At 43.2% G+C, this 27,446-nt stretch overlaps 1 protein-coding gene across 1 annotated transcript in view; it reads right to left on the bottom strand.

Annotated features, from left to right (window-relative positions):
• Nucleotides 1-1,321: 1,321 nt before the first annotated feature.
• The window catches only part of CDKAL1 (CDKAL1 threonylcarbamoyladenosine tRNA methylthiotransferase), a 1,097,522-nt gene continuing 1,071,397 nt past the window's right edge, over nt 1,322-27,446 (bottom strand). Inside the window, exon 16 of the mRNA XM_088475853.1 lies at nt 1,322-3,014. Coding sequence (XP_088331979.1) covers nt 2,820-3,014 — 195 coding nt within the window. The 3' untranslated portion in view covers nt 1,322-2,819. The remainder of the gene's footprint in view (nt 3,015-27,446) is intronic.

The following is a 27,446-nucleotide window of genomic DNA, read 5'->3' as shown; positions in this document are numbered from 1 at the left end:
TATTTAACAAAGCCTGGGGTTATGAGAGATATCTCATCCATTAGCAACCTAATGATCCCCTTTTTTTTTTTTTCAATGGAGACTTCGGTCTGGCCCAATTTATCAAGCTCTAAAAATATTTAACTTTTCAGAGCTTGGATGGCTATAACCATTGTAGCCTATTGGTTACAATATTGTTGGAGAGGGATCTTTGTATCCCTCTTCGGAAGCTGTGAACATCTAGGAAGTGCAGATGGGGAGAGTGCTTCTCTGGGATGTCCTTTTTTCGGAAGAGCTGTCCTGACAAGCATGTATTATTAAATAGCTCTGAGATTGAGCTAAACAAAGCAATATGAATTGCTATTTATAGGGGAAAAACAGTGATAAATAATAAATACGCTCTCAAATCCCGAAGTCCCACTAATGCCACCATCACTTTAGTTTCACCATAACCCTTTTCCTATTTATTGCATATATAGTGTATTTCAATGTAGAAAAACATTAATATAATTATATGCTAGTCAAACCACTATCTCTGAGCTAGGAATTAAGATGCATCCTGCAGCCTGGAATGGTAAGAGAAGAGTACAGAGCAACGTGGGAGAAGAAACAATGCAGGCAAGTTACATTTTACTTTGTGTTTTAATCTTCACTTCGCTTGAGGGTGAATCGTAACAGACTGGACACCACTCTGTTCCTATACTAGATTATTAAGCATAGAACTGTTGTTATAAACGCACAATACAATACTTTCCAGCTGATCAGGTCTGAAAGAGAAATTCCTAAACAACATTCCTGGTTTGAAAGTGTTTTGTACTATGGAGAGATACAATTTTGGAAATCTAACAATGCGACAACATTAAAGCACATACAAAGACAGTGCATTAAGAAAGTTGTATAAAAGAACATTCCATTTTCAGTGTAATATCAAACATTCCAATTATTATATCAATGAATAAAATTCTTTTGAGTAGTGTAATGCATTTGAAAAACACCAGCACCATAGTAGTGGTTGCGGTCCACAGACTTTAATTATCTGAAGGAAATAAGAGTGCACATCAATGCTTCCTGTCTAATATGAAATGGTGCACAATTATCCAATCACATTGCCTTGTGTACAAAGCAGTCAGACAAACTGAAGGGTAACTCATGCACAGCAGGAGATGCCACATCTAAATGAGGAGAAATTAATCAGCATTTGTGTTTTCTGCTTTTAAGTGGCATATAAACAGGAGCGTTTTCCTTCATCCATCACTTAGCGGGAAATTCTTAAAATATGGCTTTGTGTAATCATGCTAATGTAGATTAAAAGAACACCACAGACATACTTTTTTTTCTACATTTTTATTTCCACTTAATACATTTTAACAACTTGCATTTTTCAGCCCAGTAACATTTGTTGCTATCAGACACAAGGGATTAGGTAATAAAATGGTGCAATTAGACAGATAGTGTAACCAGATCTTCGCTTTACTCTTACTGCACTAAATTTGGTAACCACATAGAATCACTTGGTTGCTATGGATTACAGTACACTATTGGTCTTTGCACCTTTAAATACCCCTTACAATATGTGACAACTAGCAACACTGTAAATGTCACTTAAACATATATATAAAACAAATAACCTAAAAGTAAAAGCAGGAGAATGTAAATCCTATCAGGAGAGCCACATGTGTGAGAACAGAAAAAAATATCCGGTAAATGCCTATAATTATCAATTGTTTAGGAAGCCCTAAGTAGGGACTGTGACAAAAATGTGGTGCTTCTTAATAGCTTGTTTTCACACATATTACCTTACATTACTCAGGTAACAGGTCTGTCCTTAAAGTATTTAACCAGGTGTTACAATTCCAGAACAATTTTTTACAAGATGAACCACTTAATTTAAAGAACAGAAAATCAAAGTGAAAAAAAAAAGTAAAATTAACAATTCCAAAAAAAGCATTTGTTCTCAAACTGCAGATTTAAATTCACTTAAACTAACTGTGCAGAATTGTGAATTCAGTGATCTTCAATCTCCACAGTGAATTAGAACTACACAAAAAAACTCTAAGTTGAACAGGCCAATACAGTATAATTCTCCAAGTAAAAATCCACGTAGGAGTGGGTCATTCCTGCTCAGTTCATCTAGTGCAAAAGGCACTCTAACACACCCGCTTGGAGATTATACTATATACCAGAACTTTGATCACCATAAGCTAGTCAACACAACTACAATCAGATAGGCCAAGGTTTTGTTTCTAGCCAAGTTACACCAACATTGCTCAATTTGTGGAGCCAGAAAGAACAGCAACCCCAATTCATTAAGATCAAGGACAATTGGATTTTTAAAGAGCATGCTGGAAAGTGCAGTCACCTGATGACCATGGTGTTCATTGGCTAACAGCAGTCCTTCAGCCCAAGCTACTCTGACTTTCAGCCTTAACAACATGTGGCTGGCACTGCACAATTTGTGTCATTTGGTTTTTTGTTAACTGAACATGGACCTGGCTCTGGTCGTTCAGTGACTATGCCAAACTGCAGGTAAATGGCCAGCATTACAATCTGAATACTAAAACACTAACAAGTGTTCACCTTGATGGACTATACAAGATGTTTTTAAAGACAGTACATTTTGCACATAGCACAATAAAAAAATGCATTATAAAGGTAAAGCTGCAGATGGATGCTGAATACCATACACCAATCATTTCCTGAAAGAGGAATAAGATCTGCATATAAAGCTGTCTGCACAAGTAATATATAAATAAATCCCGGACAAAAAAAACTTCTAACTCACAATACTGTAGTCTACTGATCAAATTCAATTCTCCTGTTATTCCCTAAATAGCAACATTTTAATTTCCTAAGACTTCATTGTCATATAACTTTAACCCTAGATAAGCAAGAAGGACAGCTAGCACAGCAACAATGTAGAGAACCGTGCTCCTTTCTCCTCTCTCTCCCCAGGTTGTCTGTGGGACGGCCTGGTCACGTGCGTCTGCGGGGACTGTTCTGGAGCTGGCACCGTTGTTCTGTAATTTTCTGGTTTCCTGCAGAGAAAGTGATCAGCATGTTATAAGCTTGCGGATACTTTGATTGAAACCATACATTGGTCCAATGTATGTAAAAATAAAAAGGTGATCCTGTGCATATGCATCAGGTATGGAAGGACATGTCCTAGTCACCGTGATGGGATTGGTCATCAATGATCTGCAATTTTCGTATTTAAAAATACCCCTACACGTGCTACTAACCACTCAAGGTATAACTGCCAAAATGCAGGTGGGGGGTCCTTGTAGTAGGTGGGGGAGTGGGCACAATTGCACTATCACTGCCCTCTCCCTGCTGCACACTGCTGTAATTCACAGCCCTGTGCAGCAGGAGCCAGGGCAACAATGATGCAATTCACTGGAAATTGAGTCTTGAGCCCCGGACTGCCTACTCCTCTGCTGCAGTTGGTGGTTTTGGAAGGCTGGTCTACTCTCGGAAGTCTGTAAGGACAGGTAAGTATATCTAAAGGCAGGCTATGCTTCCCCCTCCCTGCAATAATAACGCTACAGAGTTATGGTAGATCAGACAGACATATATTACTCTAGATCTCCTCTCTTTGCTATAGTTTTACTTTTTACAAATAAAACACTTCTTAGCTCAAAAATCAACATAAAAAGATTCTATTTTCATGTACAATATCCCATCTGCAGCAACACTCATGGACCACATTCCAAGCCCTGATCTAGCCACTTTCTCTGTATACCATGTAACATTCATACCACATAGCTTTCTTGCCTCACTCCCACTGCCATGTTCACATCTAAAATCTCATTCTACTGACATAGACAATGACTGTCTCACTTTTGCTGGTAAATAGGAGAGTTCAGTTGTGTAAATTCATATGTAGTTATAGATTTTAAAAAGAGCAGTAACACATTTTCAAAGATGAACCATGAAGTTAAAATAAATTGTTCAATGTTATGCTCACATTTCACAGCATTGTCATCATGGGATCTGAGAGACTATGGACCTCATTCAGAGTTGGTCGAAGCGGCCGCACGGTCGTACGGGAAAAAGGGCCAGATATGCAAATGATTCCCTCGCAAGTTGCGTCCCTAAGTTCGGATCGGTAGCTGGCTGACCAAGGGGAGGAAGTGGCCGGAATTCAAAAAAATACGCCCCCTTCTCGTACGCATTGCACGTCATCTCCGGGCATATAAGGATTAATCGAGACCATTGGAACTGGTCGTAGAGCTTAAGGTTGACCATACCCTCTCTTAAGCTCTACGATCATGTCAGTGTAAAAACCTCCCATGTGCCATGATGCTACTTTGTTAATTATGCACTCCCATAAACCGTATGCACTCCCATAAAACGCCATTCGCATAATTAGGCGCGCCTGCGTTTGGATCTCCACTCACCCATTTTCAAGCACCTTCCCCTGTTACCAACCACAAACGCCTCAATCTGTCACTCAAACTACCGACCTGGCTGTGTTCAAGGAGAGAGAAATTTCTGATCGTAGCGGCTAGTTTGCGCACGTGCATTGCGAACTTTACGCATGCGCAGTATAGTGAACATCAGTGGCGTACGACCGCTTCGACTGTCTCTGAATGAGGTCCTATGTTACTGGTCTTGTCCCAGAGTGTAAGTCCTCCTAGTGCATTCCTGAAAATCAAGTCTGTCTAGCGGTCAGTCACTGTCTGCCTGCTCTAACATAACAGCATGGTGCGCAGGAGTGGAAGAGAGGATGGTGGACAGATATAGTTAAATATAAACATGTATATTATTCATCTCAGTAATACCGGGACTTTGATATATATTAATGTGAAACGGTAGCTTTACTTGAGTTTTAAAATAAATCACTTCTGGCTACCTTTTACATAAACAACTCTCAGAAAAATGTTATTCGCAGCAGGAATTTGAAAATAATATGCTTTAGTTACCAAAACATTACTATTTCACATTACCTAAGCTATACAATGGGCAAATTCCACAGAATAATCTATGACACCTAAAGTAAAACATTACTTGTGTTGTCTCAGACCCCCTTTGTGTGAGTAAATGTTAGTGATCGCTCCAAACGATTTAAACCTTGGATCAAAAAAGTAAAATTGTGGCCTTTACTGTTTTTGCAACTTTGTGTTAACATTGCTTGCTGAACACACAAGTAGGTGTGCAAATGCAAATTGCCAATGGTGCGGGTGTGTGTGGAAGAAGATGGGGCAACTCCAGTTACCTCTGTGAGGTGGCTTCTAGGGTACAAATACATTAATTTATGGCCTTTCCTAATCTTGTCACTAGTGAATTAGCTACTTGTATAAAGATCTGCGCTGGGTACACACTACACGGTCCATCGTACGATATATTGTTTCATCGCGGATTGGAATGATGTATCGTACACATCTAAAAGTGTGTAAGCTCCATCTGTCATCTCCTGTTCTGCATGGGACGATGCAATGAATGAAGTGGTGCAGTTACATGCAGCATGTAGCGATACATTGAGGCGTTGTATGCTGGATCGTGCAGTGTGTACAGAATGCACAATGTATCGTTACATGGCATCACACCATCGTATGGTGTGTACCCAGCTTTAGTTGCAGACTGTAGTTGCTAACATTATGCTGTGGACTAACCATTTTCAAGAAGAATTGGATAAATGACCTAGGCATGGGTCTATTCTATAGCACTCAGTAACCAGGCTCCCCCAAGTACCAGCATTACTATCTGTACTCACATACATTCAATTTGTAATCAATAAAATAAAAATAATGAGTCACTAAAGCAACATGATGTAATTAGTCATACACGGGTAAAGGAAGAGCATTGTTTACTCAGGAAAGAAATGAAGTCACAGAACTGGATCATTAATGTTATAGCATTCTTTTTACAGACTAAACACTATCTAATACTCTCACAGTGTGTAGCTCAAAAACATCATGACAGCTTCCAGCCAGACAAGACTACAGAGTACACTTTCAACAGCATGAATTAGTAAGAACCAGTGTCGGACTGGTACATGAGGGGCCCACCGGGGGAATGCAGAGCTAGGGGCCCATGCTTAGTGGGTGTGGCTAGTCACCGCAGAGACTCGTCCATCTATTAGAGAGAACATTACCTACAGGCAACATGGATCATGGATACAATAGTTGTCTGGGCCCAAATATACAGTGCCAGCTAAATTCCAAATATAAACGGCGCCGCTAAATTAATTTGGCAGGAGAGTGGATCTTGGTGTAGTTTCTACAGAAACATATTAAGCATCCATGTTCCTGCACTAATAGGTAATTGGCCCTCTAATGGCAACAATAACAATAATAATAACAAGGTATAATGCAAATGCACAGTCTAGAACCTGAAATTAGAGGAAGGGATGGGGCCCAGAGGCAGTGGGGCCCACCGGGGATTTCCACTGTACCCCTGTGGGCCAGTCCAACCCTGGTAAGAATCCTGAGGCAGGCTGGGCCAGACACCATTTCAGGGTATTGGGCTGGGATGCAATCGGGAAGCCGGCTGACGTAAGCCCGACAGCCGGCTTCCTGACTGCATTATCCCGGCGAGGGTTATATGACAGGCGTCTAAATCTAGACGCCTGTCATTTTTCCGATGCCGGGAGACTAGCGCCCGGCATCCCGATCGAAGGGATTCCGGGCGCCGCCAGCGGACAGCCGTGGGGGGGGAAGGGTTAGGTTTAGGGCTCCCGGGGGGGACTTAGGGTTAGGCAGCAGGGAAGGTGGGGTTAGGGTTAGGCACTTAAGAGGGGGGGTTAGGCACAGGGGGGAGGTTAGGGTTAGGCTCCCCTAAGGAGGGTTAGGGTTAGGTTAGGTTAGTAGATACTTACCTTAGGACAATCGGGATCTCCAGCGCTGTCGGGCTTCCGCTGCCGGACTCTGCTGTTTTGTCGGGCTGCCGCTGCCGGGATTCAAACTCCTGGCCATGTGGCCCCCGGGATATCATACCGATTCCATTGGGCTAGCACTCGGGTAGCAATGATTGTGTATGCACGTGGCCATGTCATTCACTATTACAACTTTGGCTGGCCAGGTAGTAATGATCATGACCTATGTGGCTGCGTCATTGACTATTCTGGTATAGGTCCGACCTTGAAGAATGCCATAGGCTGCAATCACTACTACCTGGCCAGCCACGTGTCAGCCTTTTTTTGTCAGTAACACACACACAACTTTTATTATGAGTACTGTATATTATTTTTATTTATGGGCTACAAAAAAAAAAACCTGGTGGCGCAACTAAATCAGTTGCATAGTGTGCAGCCATATAAATAAATGATGATGATAATAATAATAATAATTAACCTGGAAGGCCTATAAGCATACCATTGAAAAGCGTTTTGAAAGTTTCAATCTGGTACGGTGCATTTTTTAATACTTTTTATTCACCTATTATTTGTGCACTTTTACACACGCACACACACACATATTTTTCTATAAAGAACCCAGAGGGAACACAGCTTCTGAATTAAGATTTATATGGATAATGGGGTGGCCACAGCCTAGCTAAGTCCCACAATCCTCCACCTGTATGACACTGGCTCTAAATTACACAGTGCATTTCTTAGTAGCAATTAGCTCTGTCTGTTCATTTCTTGCCTTTGATATTCTTTTCCTTCAACATGCTAATAACTGTTTACCTCCTACAAACGTTGCATCTGTGTGGGGTGATGAAGACAGACTGTGCAGAGTGATTTTGTCTGTGGATTTGGATGTAGTGTCTGTATCGTGCTGTTCAGAGTAGATGCTTACAGCTTTGCTGTACTGTTGCACTGCAAATTAATTTTCCTTCAGATTTCATTCAATCAGAGACCCATGTTCATTATGCTTGGAGAGGGAAAGACAGAAATTACACTTAACTGCTTTTCAGCTGCCTCCGGGAAGGCTATTATGTGAATGTTCCAAGATTAGTAGGAACATTAAGTATTTTATTTTTGTGTGTGCCTTACATAGTGTTAATTTTTTCTGTTTCTGTTTTATTTATACAGCTGTATATTTTATTGTGCAAATTTTGGAAGTGTATATTTCTAACAATGCTTTTACCCCGTTGAGTGAAATATCCCCTAGTGCTGATTTATTAGCAGATATTAGTCATTGCTAACATTTATAAACCTCGATGAAAAACAGAACAGTTATATTAATGGTTTGTTTATTGTGACGGTAATTGAATCAATCCCATATAAAGAAAAACGAAACTATTATTTCAATTGTTTAATTTAATAACTACCAAAAATATTGAAAAATTAATATTTTAGATGCTTGAAGAAAGACTAGAGACCAGAATACATTTATGGAAGATACATCTATAAGAGTTCAAAGCTTTATTAGTAGACAATTATTAGGTTTCTACAATGATCACTGGTAAATACAGGGCTAGACTGGAAAGTCTTCTGCAGCTATTCTCCCAAACCCTGGCTATAGCTTCTTATTGCTTATGTAGACAAACTGTCTCGTTGATTGCTATGGGTTACTGCACTGTAGTTGCATGCTAGATATTCACCACCACCACCGCGACCCTACTCCTCCTCTGTTCAGAGGAACTGCAAGTTAAGAAACACTGGGGAAAGTTGAATAAAGAAGGTGGAGAGCTCACCCATACTTCACAGCTTTCTGAGACTATAGACCTGTATATATTAGACATTTGATCCTATTATCATTGTACTGACTGAGGTTTGTGTTTTACTGGAACTTTTTTGTTTATTAGAGCACCCCAAAATATGAACATTTTGTTTTTGGATTAGGATAACAATAAATTGTACTGTTGGTCCATTAAAACACTCTAATCCAGTGGTTCTGAAACTCCTTTGGGCCATTGCATCCTTTCCCATAAACTAATTTAACATTATTTAAAAATTAAAATCCAATGTGCACCTCAAGTAAATCCAGCGCACCAATGGGGTGATACTGCTCACTTTGGGAAGCACTGCTGTAATGTATGTATAATTACACTATAAGATTATGTACACAAAGTACTACGGTTGAGATAAATTGTAAATAAATAATAAAGTTGAACAAGCAAAAACAGCTCTCTCTTTCGAAATAACAACATTACTGCTTCTTTATAAACAAGGCTGTATATAAATTGTTTAATCTTACAAACACTTTACAAATAACAGGAGACCATGGGGCCTATTCATCAACACTAAATAAACGTTTTTAAGGACATTTTCCTTAAATAACGTTATTTTAGTATTCATGAAGCCACTTATCACTGATATCTCCTTGCTAAGTCCCCCTGCGTTAATTTCCACACTCCCCATACATTAGTACATTAGTATGGGGATGTGGAAATTATGGTATTCATCAAATTCTGAAAATTATGAATTTTCGGAATTTGATGGAGGTACTATCCGCAACTGTGAGGTGGCGAACAGCAGGTGAAACTTACCTGCTTCCAGCTGGACAGGTCCCCCGGCGTCTTCCTCCGGCGGTCTGGTGCGTCCTCTGGCTCCGGAGGCTGGTCGGACACTGTGTTCTCCCAGCAGAACACAATAAAGATTAGAAAAAAAAAATAATTTTTTTTTCTAATCTGTACTGTGGTCTGCTGGGAGACCATGTGACAAACCAGCAGGACGGAGCCGGAGGCTGCTGCGTGGACAAGTAAGTGCTGGAGGGGGGGGAGGTGAGTGGGGGGAAGGGGGGGGGGGGGGCACACAAACTTACCGCATGTGTAGGCAGTGCTGCGCATGCTCTGGGTTAACGAATTTAACAGCGCATGCGCAGCAGTGTTTCCAGCTGCGGTAAGTTAGTGTAGTGAGGGATAACTATCTATTTCCTGAAAAGCTGTCATCGCAAAAATGACAGCTTTTCGGAATAGATAGTTATAGGGAGGAGGAATGATGAATTCCTCCAGTAATTAGGTAGAACTCCATGCGAGTTCTAAACATAATTACCTCCAGGGAAAGTTTAGTAATGATGAATAGGCCCCCATATCTTAAACCCACTAATAAATACAACCAATACTCTGCTGCCAGTGACTGAGCTACTTTAATTAATAAAACAAGGTTGCAGCGCTAAAAAAAACCACAAGCATTTTTAGCTAAAAAAAATGTAGCATTTTCCCTTCTTATAAATCTATGTGTATGTAGTTTCTGTGTTCCTATCATACCATACTTGCCTACTTTTGAAAAAGAATTTCAGGGAGATTATGAAAGCAGCACCTATGAGCGCGGTGGTAAAGTGGACGTGTACTGCTACATCTAAGAGGGGTGTCATAAAACTGACACATTCAAATGTAAATGAGCCCCAAAGCAGTTAGTAAGATCTACTTGTTGAGTAAAACACACTGATACTTTCCAGAAAATGCATGTAGCCATAGGGATCATTGTGCCTTATAACCAATGCAGGGAAATAATACTAATCAGGGCCGCCATCACAAATCGTGGGGCCCGGGACAGAAAAAATAGGCAGGGCCCCCCCCCCCCCACCGGGAAATTTCTGTAAGCAGCCCTAATTGGGGTAGTGTCTCATCGATCCTGCTTCAGGTCAGAGTGTAATACTCGCCCACCCACCTGGCAACCAAAGGTGATTAATCCTGCCAATAGATATATATATATATATATCAGGACTGTCGGCTCTCTTAGGACTTATACACATCAATAAATTACGCTATAAGCGGCTCCTTTGCTCCGACGATATGGATAAAGCTTTGGATTAAAACCGAAATGTCAGAACAAAGGAGCCGCTTATAGCATTATTTAATGATGTGTATAAATCCTAAGAGAGCCGACGGTCCTGGTTTATATTTTCACAAGTTTGTATATATACACATACATTAAAATATATATATATATATATATATATATATATACATACACACATAAATATATTTATATAGCCTTTGACCCCTCAGAACAACTCTTCAGCCCCACTCCCTATATGTTTGATATTCTATCCCCCCCTCACCTTGTATACTAGTCCATACATATTTTCTCCCCCGGCAGCCGGCATTTTCCTTGGGGTCCCCCAGTGTTGCGGCGCTGTCATTGTCGCCAGAGGAGGGAAGTCAGCGGGGACAGATAGGTGCGGGCGGCAGGAGGGAAGTCAGCAGGGACAGATAGGTGCGGGCGGCAGGAGGGAAGTCAGCGGGGACAGATAGGTGCGGGCGGCAGGAGGGAAGTCAGCAGGGACAGATAGGTGCGGGCGGCAGGAGGGAAGTCAGCAGGGACAGATAGGTGCGGGCGGCAGGAGGGAAGTCAGCGGGGACAGATAGGTGCAGGCGGCAGGAGGGAAGTCAGCGGGGACAGATAGGTGCGGGCGGCAGGAGGGAAATCAGCGTGGACAGATAGGTGCGGGCGGCAGGAGGGAAGTCAGCGGGGACAGATAGGTGCGGGCGGCAGGAGGGAAGTCAGCGGGGACAGATAGGCGCGGGCGGCAGGAGGGAAGTCAGCGGGGACAGATAGGTGCGGGCAGTAGGAGGGAAGTCAGCGGGGACAGATAGGTGCGGGCAGCAGGAGGGAAGTCAGCGGGGACAGATAGGTGCGGGCGGCAGGAGGGAAGTCAGCGGGGACAGATAGGTGCGGGCGGCAGGAGGGAAGTCAGCGGGGACAGATAGGTGCGGGCGGCAGGAGGGAAGTCAGCAGGGACAGACGGAGGGCACCTGGCACCTGTAGCCAATCAGATGGGCAGAAAAGCTGGTCAGCCTCTTCGGAGCATCTGCGCATGTTCAGAAGCAGGGCTGTAGCAACAACGCTCCAGCCCTGCTTCTGCACATGAAGACAGCCACGCTCCGAAGAGGCTAAACACTGCCCGAACGGAGTTCTGCTGCTAGCCCAGTTGTAGGAGCAGCCGGGCCCTCCCTCTTTGTCTGAGTGTGCGGGCCCGGTACTCCAGGCCCGGCTGTCCCCCCCTGATGGCGGCCCTGATACTAATGATCCCGTTTGAATGTATTTATCTGTTTTTATATATAACAGCTTCATAATGGGGGTACGGTGGAATCAAGGAGATTGCTAGACTTCAGGGAGACAGGGAGATTACTCCTATTTCAGTGAGTCTCCCTGATAATCAAGGAGATTTGGCAAGTATGTATCACACAACTATTTAAAAGCTGTTCATAAGAAGATATTGGTGAGAAATACTGTATGTACAGCAATGATTACTACTACTACTACTACATGTTATTTATAGGGCACCTCAAGTGGTCCGCAGCGCCATACATACAGTACAGGGTGCACCGAACATTACATTACAATACAGTAATCAAAATATAAACAGAGCACAAATAACAATTAGCAACACAATTCTCCATACACAGTACAGTTGGGAAGCTGAAGGCTGTCATTGAAGTGCTAGAGAAGAGGGCTGTGAGACAGTAGGGAGAAGGACACTGCTCCTAGGAGCTTACAATCTAGGGGAGAGTGGAGACAGACAGATGACAGGAAGTAGGCAAGGTAGAGATGGCTGAGGCAGGAGGGAGAGCAACCTGGTGACACGGTTATGTGGTGGAAGGGTATGCTTTGATGAACAGGTGGGTTTTCAGTGCACGTTTGAAGCTTTGCAAGGTCGGGGAGAGCCTGATCTAGTGAGGGGCGGATCGGACACACGCAGAAGGGGGATCAGAAGGAGGGTCCGGATCTGACACCCGTGAAGGGGCGGATCAGACTCCTGTGGGGGGCTATCGGACACCCATGGGGGTCACAGGGGGGGGTTGTGGCCGGAACACCGGAGGATGCGGGGGAAGACATAGTGGGGTATAGAGAGTGAGCGAGGGAGGGAGAGTCATGCAGCAGTGAGTAAATCCTTATCGAATCCTCATCTACATGGGGACAATTATCACTTTTCTGAAAAGCTGACTCCGCAAAAAGAGCTGCTTTTCAGAAGTGATACTTTTGTTAGAAACATACATTTTTTTTTAACTCACAGCGAGTTTAAAACATAATTATCACTAGTGATAAGTATGTCATGATGAATGGCCCCTAAACCATTATACAGAAACAGAAACTCCGCAGGACATTTTATTATGGTCTGAAGTGCAAGTTTAGTTTTACTACATGTAAATATTAAAAACAAGAATATTAAGAACAGGAATAAAGAACAAGTATGGGAATAGTGCACATTAAAATTGTGGATGATATTAACATGTTCAATGATACTAGCTATCAATGCAAGAGATAGATATATATTATTAAACACAAAACAAATAAAACGTAATACGCTAGTTATGCCCTTATTGGATGTACAGTACTATGCACATTATTATTACACACTACAAATAAAAGCTGGCTTCACTAGAGAATCACATTAGCTTACATGGACAGACATCACACAGATTTTACGATAGCATTCCATGGCTGAGTAATTAAAAAAGATTCCCAAAGCATAATAGAAATTAATAACTAGCAACAGATCTGTTCACTTTAGAAACTAGAAACAAAATATCCCAAGTGCAACAAAGTCATCAAGTGATTTATGAAATGCTAAATCATATTTGTGCTCTTAAAGAGAGAATGATTGTCTAAACCAACACCTAAAACTTTACTCGCCAAAACTTTCATCTAACGATTTTGCAAATAACAGAATAAGACAAACTGCTGCGCTGGGGAGTGAATCATTTCCACATATATACTCTACAAGCCTAACTGCTATAGTAAATGTGGCGATTACCTGCCATGGTCTGGATTAAAAACAGAGCTCCAGTAAACATAGCAGCAGGTTCCTGGGCTCCATTAAGGGAGAACCTCAGTGAGAAAAGAACAATTACATAGGAATGCTGATTTAACCAAAGCCATGATAGAACAACAGAAAGTTATAACAAATATTACAGCTAAGGAAAGGTCACATTTACTACAGTAACTGGATTCATTCAATAAATCTATTCATATTATTAACTGTTTAACTCTGCCCAATGCTACAGTTTTCTTGTATTCAGTGCATCAGATATTCAGCTTTAAGGGGAAAAAAAACATTAAGGGCCTGATTTGGAGTCTGACTCAGCCGCGTCCCTGTGTGTGTGTGTCTTGATGCTGTAGCTTCTGCATCTGTATGCGAATACCGGTACAAGCCCTTATCTGGTGTACAGCCGTGTGACTGACTGCAAGGACTGAGATACCCACTTTCAGCGTTTTAAATTGATGAAACACCACTTGCAGGGCCAGATTAAGGTTTGTGGTGGCTCCGGGGCAACTAAATTGTGGGGGCCCCATCAATAACATTGTCACAACCTCACACAGCGACTACTATTCCCCCCAACATAAAATCATTCCGACGCCCCTGATTGGAATATATATAATGATGCAGCACAGACGGTGTAGTGGTTAGCATTACTGCCTCACAGCACTGGAGTCGTGTGTTTGATTCCTACTACGGCCCTGTGTGGAGTTTATATATTCTCCCTGTGCTTGGGTGGGTTTTCTCCGAGTACTCCGGTTCCCTCCCACACTCAAAAAATATACTGGTAGGTTAATTGGCTCCCAACCAACTCCTAGTTTGTGTATGTGATAGGGAATTTAGATTTAAGCTCCACTGGTAATAAATATCTCTCTCTCTCTCTCTATATATATATATATATATATATACACACACACACACACAGTATATATATATATATATATATATATATATATTCCAGTGCTCCGGCACTCCTGAATCCTATTCAGCATATAGCCATACAATTCACTGTATTATATGAATATACACTAAAAAGTTTGGGGTCACTTAGAAATTGCCTTTTTTTTTTAAAGAAAAGCACTGTTTTTTCAATGAAGACAACATTAAATTAATCAGAAATACATTCTGTACATTGTTATTGTGGTAAATGACTATACTAGCTGCAAACATCTGTTTTTTAAAGGAATATCTACATAGGTGTATAGAGGCCCATTTCCAGCAACCATCACTCCAGTGTTCTAATGGTATATTGTGTTTGCTAAGCGCGTTAGAAGACTAAAGGATGATTTGAAAACCCTTGTGCAATTATGTTAGCACAGCTGAAAACAGGTTTGCTAGTTAGAGAAGCTATAAAACTGGCCTTCCTTTGAGCTAATTGATTATCTGGAGCATCACATTTGTGGGCTCGATTATACTCTCCAAATGGCCAGAAAAAGAGAACTTTCATGTGAAACTATTCTTGTTCTTAGAAATGAAGGCTATTCCATGTGAGAGATTGCCAAGAAACTGAACATTTCCTACAATGGTGTGTACTACTACCTTCAGAAAACAGCACAAATAGGCTCTAACCAGAGTAGAAAAAGAAGTTGGAGGCCCCGATGCACAACTGTGCAAAAAGACAAGAACATTAGAATCTCTAGTTTGAGAAATAGACTCCTCACAAGTCCTCAACTGGCAGCTTCATAAAATGGTACCCACAATACTCCAGTGTCAACGTCTACAGTGAAAAGGCGACGCTGGGATGCTGGCCTTCTAGGCAGATTGGCAAAGAAAAAGCCATATCTGAGAAAAGGCCAATAAATGGAAAAGATTAATATGGGCAAAAGAACACAGACATTGGCCAGAGGTAGATTGAAAAAAAGTGTTATGGACAGGCGAATCGAGGTTTGAATCACACAGAAGAACATTTGCGAGATGCAGAACAAGTGAAAAGATGCTGGAATAGAGCCTAATTCCATCTGTCAAGCATGGTGGAGGTAATGTGATGGTCTGGGGCTGCTTTTGCTGCTGGTAAAGTGGAAGATTTGTACAAAGTAAAAGGGATTGTGAATAAGGAAGGCTATCACTCCATTTTGCAATGCCATGCCATACCCTGTGGACAGAGCTTGATTGGAGACAAATTCCTCCTCCAACAGGACAATGGCCCAAAGCACACCTCCAAATTATGCAAGAACTATTTAGGGAAGAAGCAGGCAGCTGGTATTCTGTCTGTAATGGAGTGGCCAGTGCAGTCACCAGATCTTAACACCATTGAGCTGTTGTGGGAGCAGCTTGACCGTATGGTACACAAGAAGTGCCCATCAAGCCAATTCAACTTGTGGGAGGTGCTTCAGGAAGCGTGGGATGAAATTTCTTCAGATTACCTCAACAAATTAACAGCTAGAATGCCAAAGGTCTGCAATGCTGTAATCGCTGCAAAAGGAGCATGCATGCATGTATATATATATATATATATATATAGTGATGTTCACTCGGGTTAGGGGTCCCTCTCCTGGGGTAGATGGACTCCTTCCTTACACACACAGCAGCCGGGAAACAGCACACCAGTCTGGATGTGAGTACAAGCTGGTCGGCGCCAGTCTTTATTGTACAATATCAGAAATTACATAAACAAAACAAACATAAATCCTAGCCCTGTCTGGGCTCTAACTTTACAAGTGATTTCCCTCACTACAAGAACCTGGCAGGGCCTAATACCCTCACCAGCAACAAAAGCACATCACAGTCCTCACTGCTAGGTTTCCAACTGTCTCTGAGCAAACTCCCTGCATGCTCTCACAGGTGAGACACTCACAGCCCCAAACAAACCAAGCCACTCTCAGCTGGAAGCCCTAATGAGCCTGTTACCAGGCTGAAAGGCCCAAAACCTGGAGTGGCCGTGGGTGGAGCCCACCCTCTCCTCACACCCACACCCCCAGGTCCCAAACCGGCTTCTCAAAAAGCCGAAACTCAAGCTTGCTTCACTACAAACTTTCTCCTGGGGGTTTTAAAACACATAGGTCAGAAACCTAGGGCAAACGTATCTATCACTGACCACTTTACCAGTGATCCTATCACAATATATATATATATATATATATATATATATATATATATATATCTATATATATATATTTTCCATAGACGAAAAACCTTACGGTTTCTTATGTCCCATTAAGGCTGCTTAGACATGGTCTGAAAATTCACAAAACCTATTAATTTTCTTGCACTCAAATTTCAAAAAGCAATGAAATTACGATAATTAAGGCTGACGCCTTAATTATTCCTTGCGCAATACAGATATGGTATGCATCACACCCTGTGGTTAACGGCAGATTCAGCACTCTCACAGAATGAGATTACTTTCACTCACAAAATGGTGGAGCTGCTAATTCACAGATTTGTGTGCTCATTGGAATACACACATGTAGTCTATGCAACTGAGGTTTGAGCAGTTATGTGGCTTCCACATCCCACTCAGTGCCCACAATCTTCCCATTTGATCACCAAAACAATCTTACTGGCTTCCAACATCCTTCTCACTGCATACATGTATCTTATTTAGAATACACCTTCAGCTGCCTTATTTTTAAAAATATACTCTGTCTAACCATGTAGACTTTTTTCCCCTATATGCCTCCATGCTGCTATATATTCCCCAATCCCTACTGCTGTGTGGTCTCCCAACTGTGATAGTCTGTGTTCCCTCATCCGCACCAATGTTTTTCCCCAGCTGCACCGCCCTGCATCCGTGCCTTCTCGCGACATCATCGCCCCGCCCCCTCGGCTGGTTTAAATACACGTCCATTCAGTCCGTCGGCCGGGGAGCTGGAGAGACCAGCTGAAAAATGAAGATGACGGGAAGCCTTGGATGTGCAGCGGCCGCGCAAAAGAGCTTACTGGCCGCCGCGCTCCAGGTGAAGATGCTGTAAAAGCCCTGGATGTGCGGCGGCCGCGCAAAAGATCTTACTGCCCGCCGCGCTCCAGGTGAAGTTCCCGGGTAAATAAAAGATTTAGAAGACTGTGTCTGTGTGTTTTATTTGAATATTTCTTTTGCAGGGGTACTATAGGAGCCAGCAGGCCCTTAATACCCCGCCTGCTGGTACTTGTGGTTCTCCAAGTACCAGCATGCGGGGGATACCTGCTGGGACCTGTAGTACTATTGCAAAAGACAATATTTGTATTTTCTTATGCACCACACTATACATAATCAACCCGACACCCTCCGCCCAGGGGTGCTGGGGATAGCCCCGTTATTGGGGGGGTCCCCGACTCCCCAGGGATCCCCGTCCTGGGCTGACTAGCGGTCAGGGCTGATGCTGCGGCTGCGGGACCTGGTGAAAGGGCTCCCCAGGTTGTGTCATCACCCCCCCCCTCCCCGCTAGATGGAGTCCGGTGCTGGTTCAGGGAAAACCAGGGGGAGCCCTATGCATTTTTTCCCCCTGTATTTCCAGAACCAGGACCGGATCAGAGCCCTGTGCTGGTGGCGCTAACTACGGGGGACCCCTACGTCATTTGTCCCCCGCATTTTGGCAACAGGATACTTTCTCAAAAGCCTGGTGCTGGTTGTGCTTAATACAGGGGACCCCTACATCGTTTGTCCACTGTATTTAGCACAACCAGTACTGGGGCTCCAAAGCCCAGGGCTGGTTGTTTGCTGGGGGGGTGGGGCCACGCCATTTTTAATTTTTTTTTAAACACAGGCAGCCAGTCATGACTAGCCCGGTGCTGGTTGTGCTTAAATATGGGGGAACCCTATGTCATTTGTTCCCTGCATTTAAGCACAACCAGCACCGGGCTAGTCAGATCCAGCCCTGGTTGCCAAAATATGAGGGACAAATGACGTAGGGGTCCCCCGTAAGTTGTGCAACCAGCACTGGGCTCTGATCCGGTCCTGGTTCTGGAAATGCTCTCACCGCCGCCGGACCCTCCGCCGCCAACACCCGCACCCCCGCCGCCACCCGTGTCCCCCGCCGACAACCGCGACCCGGTTCTGAAGTCCCCACCGCCGCATCCATGTCCCCGCCACTGCTTTGCCCGCTACCGCCCGCAAACGACGGCCATCTTGCTGCCACTATGACTTCCCCTGCTGGAAGCTCCTACTGCGGCTGCGCAACAAGTTGAAAAGTCCTATCTTTATAATGGCGCATTCTTGAGGTAAGATTAAAAACTGTGACTTTCTAATTTACCTGAACCCCAAAAGCACGTACCCTGGCACAATAGCTACCTAATAAAACAAACCCCAAGTCTAAATTCGCCCCCTACCATGAGTTTTGCCTTCCCAAAAATCCCCCATAGACTACTGCAGAAACGGGTTCCTAATTGACAATGTCAGAAAAAAGTGACAGTTGGAGCTTTAGATTACATCTATGTCCTCATTTTTTATGTTTTTGCCCTGAAATCCGAGCTACAGTTCTACCCGGCCATGCCAAATTTCAGATCCGTACCTCCTATAGCTTTTGAGGTGTAGCCCCTTGAACACCCTGCTCCCCCCTTCAGAATTCTCTATGGAGAAATCCGTTTTTTAGATGCAGCCTTAATATAAGGGCACGGCTGTGCCCTTAAAATATATATATGCACACACTGAATCATCACTGCTGCTTGGGTCTCGGGCTCACAACCCATGCCGCCATCCACACAGAAACAAAGAGGGGTATTCAATATGAAACGTTAACTTCACTGTCGAAGTTAACGTTTCATATCAGAGTTTTTACCTGCGTTAAAGTATCAGGCGTGCTCCCGCTTATATCCGTATTCAATATAAAATTAACGAAACCGGGAAGCTCCGAAGTTGGATTTGCGTAAAGTTACGAATTTTTCATTAAAACAATTGTAAGACCCCCCTAAAGTAGTAAAAACATGGGGGAACACTATGGGTACCCCCGTTTTAGCCTTTAATTTAAAGTCAGGGATTTAAATAGCCGCAGCAGGTGTTTTTTTCCGACATTGAAGAAGTGATGCAGAAGAGCACTTAGGTTATTTTTTTCGTTTTTGTAAGTGGTCCCATCAAATTTGGGGTACATGAAAATGGGTACTAGCATATTTTGATGTCCCTAAAGTAAGTTTTTAAAAATTCTGCATTTGTGCACCTGCCGCTATAATTCTATTCTAGAAAACATCTGCCGCATACTTGCAGAATAGCCCTGAAGCTATTTCCCTATTGTTAAACAATTTTTTCCCATTTAGTTTTTTCACCCCAATTTTTTAATTAATTTTTTGGGGTGTACCTATTTTTTTTAAAACTTTTTTTGACACAGTTCTTTTTTAAATGTCATTCCCAGGGGTGCAGGCTATTTTTTTTAAGCCTGCACCCCTAAACCCCAATTCTGCACTTTTTTTCGACACCTATTCAATGGTGAAAAGTTATCCCCGTTTTTTATCAAAGATTTTTCAAAACTGCGATAAGTTTTTGAAACTGAATACGGTGTAAAAGTCAAACCTGCGATAATGATGTCAAAAGTGCGATATTAACGCAAAAACGATGTTATCGCACCTATATTGAATACCCGCTAGTTTTTAATGTGTACTTTCAATTAAATATTTTATGCACTATGGAGCACCCCCTGGTTTGTCCTCTTTTGACAGTTTATTTACCCTTGGGATTATATTTTATGTATATACAGTATATGACATATATATATATATATATATATATATATATGAGTGGAGAGCGAAAAAGAGAGGAAGTAGGGAGGGACAGGGGGGGAGAGGGATGGGAGTGAGAGGGAGGGAGGGACAGTGTGAAGGAGGAATGGATAGGGAGGGGAGGAGAGAAAGGAGAGAGAGGTGGGGAGGAAACAGAGAGGGACAGAAGAAGGGATTGAGTGCACACACACTCCCTACCTGTTGTAGCAGCAGCATCTTTCTGATGGGACGGGCGCTTCTCAGCATTAGACCACGGTAGGGTCCAACAATGAAAGAATGTGCTGTGTGATGCTGTCAGGAGCCGGCAAGGGACAGTCCAGACTGGCCAGGTTCCGGCCAACATTTACGGCAAGTTCTGGCCAATGTTTGCCATCCCGTCCGCCTCGCCTACAATCCGGCCCTGACCACTTGGTGCATCTTTATAATAAACTATCAGTTGCAGGTCATAATACGGACCATCTTTGTGTGCCTGATTAGCCACCTCCCAGTCACCGCCAAGAAACACCCAATACATTTCTTAGACATGTGCAAGAAATGAGAGTGCGTCTCATTCAGTACTGAGACTCTACACGCACACACCACGGCACGTATGTGCATAGCGTCATTTTAGAAACTTAGACGCTTGCACAATTGGAAAACATCGACCAATTGCATGAATATCGACATAGCGTCAGACTTTAGCATCAGGCCCTAAATCTGTTTGAATATTTGCTTTCTGCTAGGCTTATGGCATTGTTATTAAATGGTTTCTGTACATATAAATAAAGCTCTTAAAGAACTATTCACACACAAACACCAGTAGGGATGACCATAGAAGGCCGCCATTGATTTTATATCGATTGCATGAAACCATTGATGGTAAACCATCAATGGTTTCACCCAATGATAGGCAGTGCTGCTGTGGGTGGTGGGCCAATCTGTAGGGGGATGGGACTGAATGGGGCAGGCCACACAAGCAGGCGAATCAGGGAAGGAGGTAGAATGGAGTGGGTGCTGAGGCTGAGCTAATCTCCGTTCGTCTGCTCCAAACAGTAAAAAGGAAAAACATTGCGGACTACTCTGCCATGGATGATGGAGAACCATTGAGTCTTTGCTATTGATGGTCATCCCTACACACCAACATTAAAATGCCATATATGTCCTGAGACAAATTGGTGGCTGTACGGTATATTACATTCAAGGTACTTACCATACATAATGTCTATAACCTTACTTGTTTGTGATGCAAATATATGCTTTTTTATGCAATTTTATGTTAATCACTGAACAGAGCTCAATATTTACTTTAAACACCTTGAAATTCTATTCTAGTAATAAGTCTATAATGTTAATGCTTACATTTGTGAAATAAGACATACAGTCAGGTGCATAAATATTGGGACATTGACAGAATTTTCATATTTTGGCCTCTATTCACCACCACAATGGCTTTGAAATGAAACAAACAAGATGTGCTTTAACTGCAGACTTTCAGATTTAATTTGAGGGTAATTACATCCAAATCAGGTGAACGGTGTAGGAATTACAACGGTTTCTATATGTGCCTCCCACTTTTTAAGGGGCCAAAAGTAATGGGACAAACTAAACAATCCTAAATCTAACTTTCACTTTTTAATACTTTGTTGCAAATCTTTTGCAGGCAATTACAGCCTGAAGTCTGGAACGCATAGACATCACCAGACGCTGGGTTTCATCCCTGGTGATGCTCTGCCAGGCCTCTACTGCAAATGTCTTCAGTTCCTGCTTGTTCTTGGGGCATTTTCCCTTCAGTTTTGTCTTCATCAAGTGAAATGCATGCTCAATCGGATTCAGGTCAGGGGATTGACTTGGCCATTGCATAACATTCCACTTTTTAGCCTTAAAAAACTCTTTGGTTGCTTTTGCAGTATGCTTCAGGTCATTGTCCATCTGCACTATGAAGCGCCGTCCAATGAGTTCTGAAGCATTTGACTGAATATGAGCATATAATATTGCCCGAAACACTTCAGAATTCATTCTGCTGCTTTTGTCAGAAGTCACATCATCAATAAATACAAGGGAACCAGTTCCATTGGCAGCCATACATGCCCACGCCATGACACTACCACCATGCTTCACTGATGAGGTGGTATGTTTTGGATCATGAGCAGTTCCTTTCCTTCTCCATACTCTTCTCTTCCCATCACTCTGGTACAAGTTGATCTTTGTCTCATCTGTCCATAGGATGTTGTTGCAGAACTGTAATGGCTTTTTTAGATGTTGTTTGGCAAACTCTAATCTGGTCTTCCTGTTTTTGTGGCTCACCAATGGTTTTCATCTTGTGGTGAACCCTCTATATTTACTCTTGTGAAGTCTTCTCTTGATTGTTGACTTTGACACATATACACCTACCTCCTGGAGAGTGTTCTTGATTTGGCCAACTGTTGTGAAGGGGTTTTTCTTCACCAGGGAAATAATTCTACTGTCATCCACCACAGTTGTTTTCTGTGGTCTTCCGGGTCTTTTGGTGTTGCTGAGCTCTCCGATGCGTTCTTTCTTTTTAAGAATATTCCAAACAATTGATTTGGCCACACCTAATGTTTTTGCTATCTCCCTGATGGGTTTGAATTGATTTTTCAGCCTAATGATGGCTTGCTTCACTGATAGTGACAGCTCTTTGGATCTCATATTGAGAGTCGACAGCAACTGATTCCAAATGCAAATGTCACACCTAGAATCAACTCCAGACCTTTTGCCTGCTTAGTTGATAATTAAATTATGAGGGAATAGCCCAAACCTGTCCATGAAATAGCTTTTGAGTTGATAGTCCAATTACTTTTGGCCCCTTAAAAAGTGGGAGGCACATATAGAAACCATTGTAATTCCTACACCGTTCACCTGATTTGGATGTAATTACCCTCAAATTAAATCTGAAAGTCTGCAGTTAAAGCACATCTTGTTTATTTAATTTCAAAGCCATTGTGGTGGTGAATAGAGGACAAAATATGAAAATTCTGTCAATGTACCAATATTTATGCACCTGATTGTATATACATATACTGTATACAATTTTCTTTTGAAACTAAGTATAAAAAAACTATGCACAGTATAATCTATGCCAAACAATATTTCTAATCCATTACCTATTTTATTCATGTGACAATATATGCAAGTTGAATCACTATACTTCAAAGTGCATTACTGACTCCTTTTCCCATAACATAGCTGACAGAGGGATATTAATACGAGGGAAAATACATCTGATCAGAGTTTTGGATGATCTGTTTTTGAAGTAATTTCAAAGAATTTCTCAGTTGGAACCAAAGCCATCCTGCACTAGAAATCCGTCATGTGCTAGCTAGAAAATTATTTAACTTCCCATGTCCTCACAAGCGATAATGGTGTGCTTTCCGTTCAATATGCATGTCTTATTAGCTGCCAGCACAAATGCCAGCCGAGAGACTCTGACAGGGGAGAACTGCAAATACAACAAAGATACAGAGGCACAAAAAACAAATAAGGTACAAAGCTGCAACCGACTGGTCCACTGAATCATTAGCACAGCATAAGTCACACACATATGAACCACACTCATATTTATAAAGATAAATACATTTTGCATCCTTGTCTTCAATATAATGGGCTATGTCCAGAAAGGGTTTTTTTTCCATCTTTTTGAAAATGCCAAAGGCCCTCACAATAGCACATCCAGTGTTTATCACCATTTTTACTAGGATATTATTCAAGTAAAATGAGAAGTATTTCAGCAGTGTATAAGAAGCATTCTAATTTTCAAACACGTTTTTAAAATATAATAACAAAATAACAGTAGTGTAACAATATACCACTAGATTTATTAACAGGTCTCATGAGTTTTGCCTGCCCTAATGTTTGACTAATACACATAAAAGATTAGAATTCATCATTATTTATGAGAAGAAAAAAATATAACAACGTGAAAAAACCATTTGTGAAAACTGTACACTGCAGGATGCACTGCCTAGCAGAATCACCTTTAGCGGTAATAATTTTCTGTATGAATCATATTTGAAGAATTTTAGCCCATTCTTCCATACAACACTGTCACACCCGTGTGCTTTGTTTGTGGACCTGAGCTGTACTGTAGTCACTAGTAGGCGAGGGTTCACAAGTGCGGAGTGTTAATCTGGTAGGCTTGATGTAGTTTCGACTCATGGAATGATAACTGATTGGTTGAAGGTGGACAAGTACCTGGAAAGTTGACTGAGACCCAAGTCAGAGGTGCGGAATCTAACATGCCGATGGTTTTCACCAGTGACCCCCGCGAGGAGATTTGGGCTTAGCTGCGCCAGACGTGCAGGTCGTGGTTCCCTGCTTGGGTTTCCCTATGCTGGGTTTAGACAAAGACAATGAGGAACACTCAGGATAGAGATGTATATGTCTGGACCGGAATGGAACTGGATAGAGGGCCTGATTCAGACCCGCTCGTAAGCGCAGGACGCTCGCAAGCGGGTCGATGGTGCCCTACTGCGCATGATGAAGGGAGCTCCGTCGTGCGCATGCGCGAGACCCGGCTAGCGACGGGGTAGCCGTCGCTCCGGGTCTCGCACCAAAGGGGGCGAGCTGTCGATGTTGATTGACAGCACGCCCCCTTTGGTGGGCGTGCCGGGGGCGTTGCTGCCAGACAGAGGCGTTCCCATGGGAACGCAAACCGTCTGAAGCCGGCCCCACTGACATCAGTAGTGATGTCAGTGGGAGTGATTTGGGCTCTGATAGAGCCAAAATCACTCCAGGGCTTGCGGCAGTGAGACCCTACCGCAGGGTCTCCGTCGCAAGCCCGATGGTCGCGATGGTCTTGACCATTGCGACCATCATCATGGACGCTCGCTATAGCTGTGGGTGGTCACCCACAGCTATGCGAGCGTCCAAGAGGCCGCTCCATTTTCATGTAGGAGGGCCCTGATTCAGAGCGAGCGCTCTGGTCAGAGCGTCCGGCTCTGAATCAGGCCCAGAATAGATAGGACCGTACTGGATTCACTGGGATAGAACTGGAAACACCGGAAAGGGACCGGACTGGATATACCGGACTGGATGCACTGGAATGGGACCTGACTGAATACACTGGAATGGGACCGGACTTTATACACCGGAATGGGACTGGACTGGATACACCGGAATGGGACTTGACTGGATACACCGGAATGGGACTGGACTGGATACACCGGAATGGGACCAGACTGGATACACTGGGATAGAACCGGACAGGACCCGGAATGGAACCATATAGCAAATGGAGCCAGCAGTGCAGCGAGATGGGAATCTGCACTGAGTAACAGAGAATTCTGCAGGAGCTCAAACAGTATCTCACAGCTAGGTGAAGACAACATTGCACTGGCAATTTGCACAGTGCTGGGAACTTCCTTAAATACTCTGGCCTTGCCAGAAATTGGATAGGGTAGTCAGGTGATGACAGATTGGGATTCCATTGGCTGTGGAGTTAGTCACATGATTGGAAACAACATGGCTGCACCCATCTCTGATTTTGGAGGGAACTCAGTTGTGGAGTACACTGTGGACATGCAGAGAGAATGGTAAGCACTAAATGACTGGAAACAATGCATCCACATGATCTCTGCAGTTCAGGTCAAGCATATCAGATGGATTATGAAACTCAGCTTGTAATCAAGAGTCTGCAGCTCTCAGAGACAGAGAGGCTTTCAGGTGCACAATCAGTCCAGAAAGGGAATCCAGCAGTTAGCAACACAGACACATGCTGCAGACTGCATACTGAACAGATCTCCCAGGCAAATCTGGATATCTTAACCTGCAGGACAGGTGGGAGAGGTAAGTTACATGCCAAACTAGTAAAATATGAAGGAAATTAGTCAGGATCATGACAAACACTCTTTAAGTTCATTGATGTTTCAGGGTATTCATTTCTGAACATCTCTCGTAAGGACCAGCAACAGCACCTCAATGGATTTGAGGTTTAGGATTTGACCTGGGAATTGCAAAACCTAGATTCTTTTCAAATTTCAATTTGTTGATGTGTTCAGGATCATTTGGCCTGATTCAGAGTTGTATGCTATTTGCATTACCGCAGAATTATGCTAATGCCACAGGAGGCGTCTTGTGTAAATAGATGCCTCCTGCTGGCTTCTGTGATCCGGTGCTGCATCCTAGGACGCAGCCATCAAAACACTTGCGTGAAGTTTGGCCATGAAATTCATGCTTCCTGGGCCAGTGAAGCTGCGTCAGAAGATGCGGCCCACTGGCCTCAGCATGCCCAGAAAACGGGACCAACACATTCCCATTGTCTGGGATGCTGCCTGTCGCCACCCCTTCCCCACCCCCAAATGGCTCATGCTGTGGCTTAGGGGCCACTGCAACCATCGTTGCACACACAGATTGGCACATGCGCAATACAGATCCTGTGCACGCGCCAATTGGCAACTATCGGAATTGTGCGTAAACCATCAGGCCTATTGTCCTGTTGTATGAGAACATTTTGGCCAAGCTTCAATTGTCATGCAGTTGCCCACAAATTTTTCTCAAGAATATCTGCCAGAGAGATAATGTGCGGTTCCTCTGGTGATATCTGGTGGGGATGTAGTCCAGAAGCCGACGGTCTAAATGCCGACCGCCGGCTTCCAGACACTGTAATTAGGGACGAATGACAGGCGTCTAAATCTAGACCGACGTCGGGAGACTGGCGCCTGGCATCCCGATCGAGCGGATGCTGGGTGCTGCAGCAGACAGCCACGGGGGTGGGTTAGGTTTAGGGCTCCCGGGGGGGACTTAGGGTTAGGCACCCTCCCGGGAGGTTAGGCTAGGGGGAGGGAGGGTTAGGCACCCTAAAGAAGGGTTAGGGGGTAGAATTAGATTAGTGAATTCTTACCTTTAGGACAATCGGGATTTCCTCCTTTGTCGGGCAGCCGCTGTCGGGATTTCAACCGCCGGCCATGTGGTAATACATATCACACCCATCTGGTGTTGCTGTGCATTAAGCCCAAACAATTCCAGTTTGGTCTTGTCTGTCCAGAGGACACTGTTTAAAAAGTTGTGTGTTTCATTTAGATGTCAATTTGCAAATCTAAACTGTACAGGAATGTTTTTTTGGAGAAAGAAGGGGCTTTCTCCTGGATAATCGTTCATTAAAGCCGTATACTTGTTGAGTCTTTCTTTTTATGGTCATTTTCAGATGAAGCAAAAGCAGCTTGTTCCTGCTCATTGAAAGGTACAAATGTAATACTGTATATTAGAAGCATTATTTATCCAGATAAAACAAGCAAGGACTTACAGTGGCTTACCAGT

This window comes from Taudactylus pleione, unplaced genomic scaffold (assembly GCF_031769625.1).
Source record: "Taudactylus pleione unplaced genomic scaffold, aTauple2 ptg000179l, whole genome shotgun sequence".
Taxonomy (NCBI): domain Eukaryota; kingdom Metazoa; phylum Chordata; class Amphibia; order Anura; family Myobatrachidae; genus Taudactylus; species Taudactylus pleione.
This window is presented reverse-complemented; position numbering and strand designations above follow the sequence as displayed.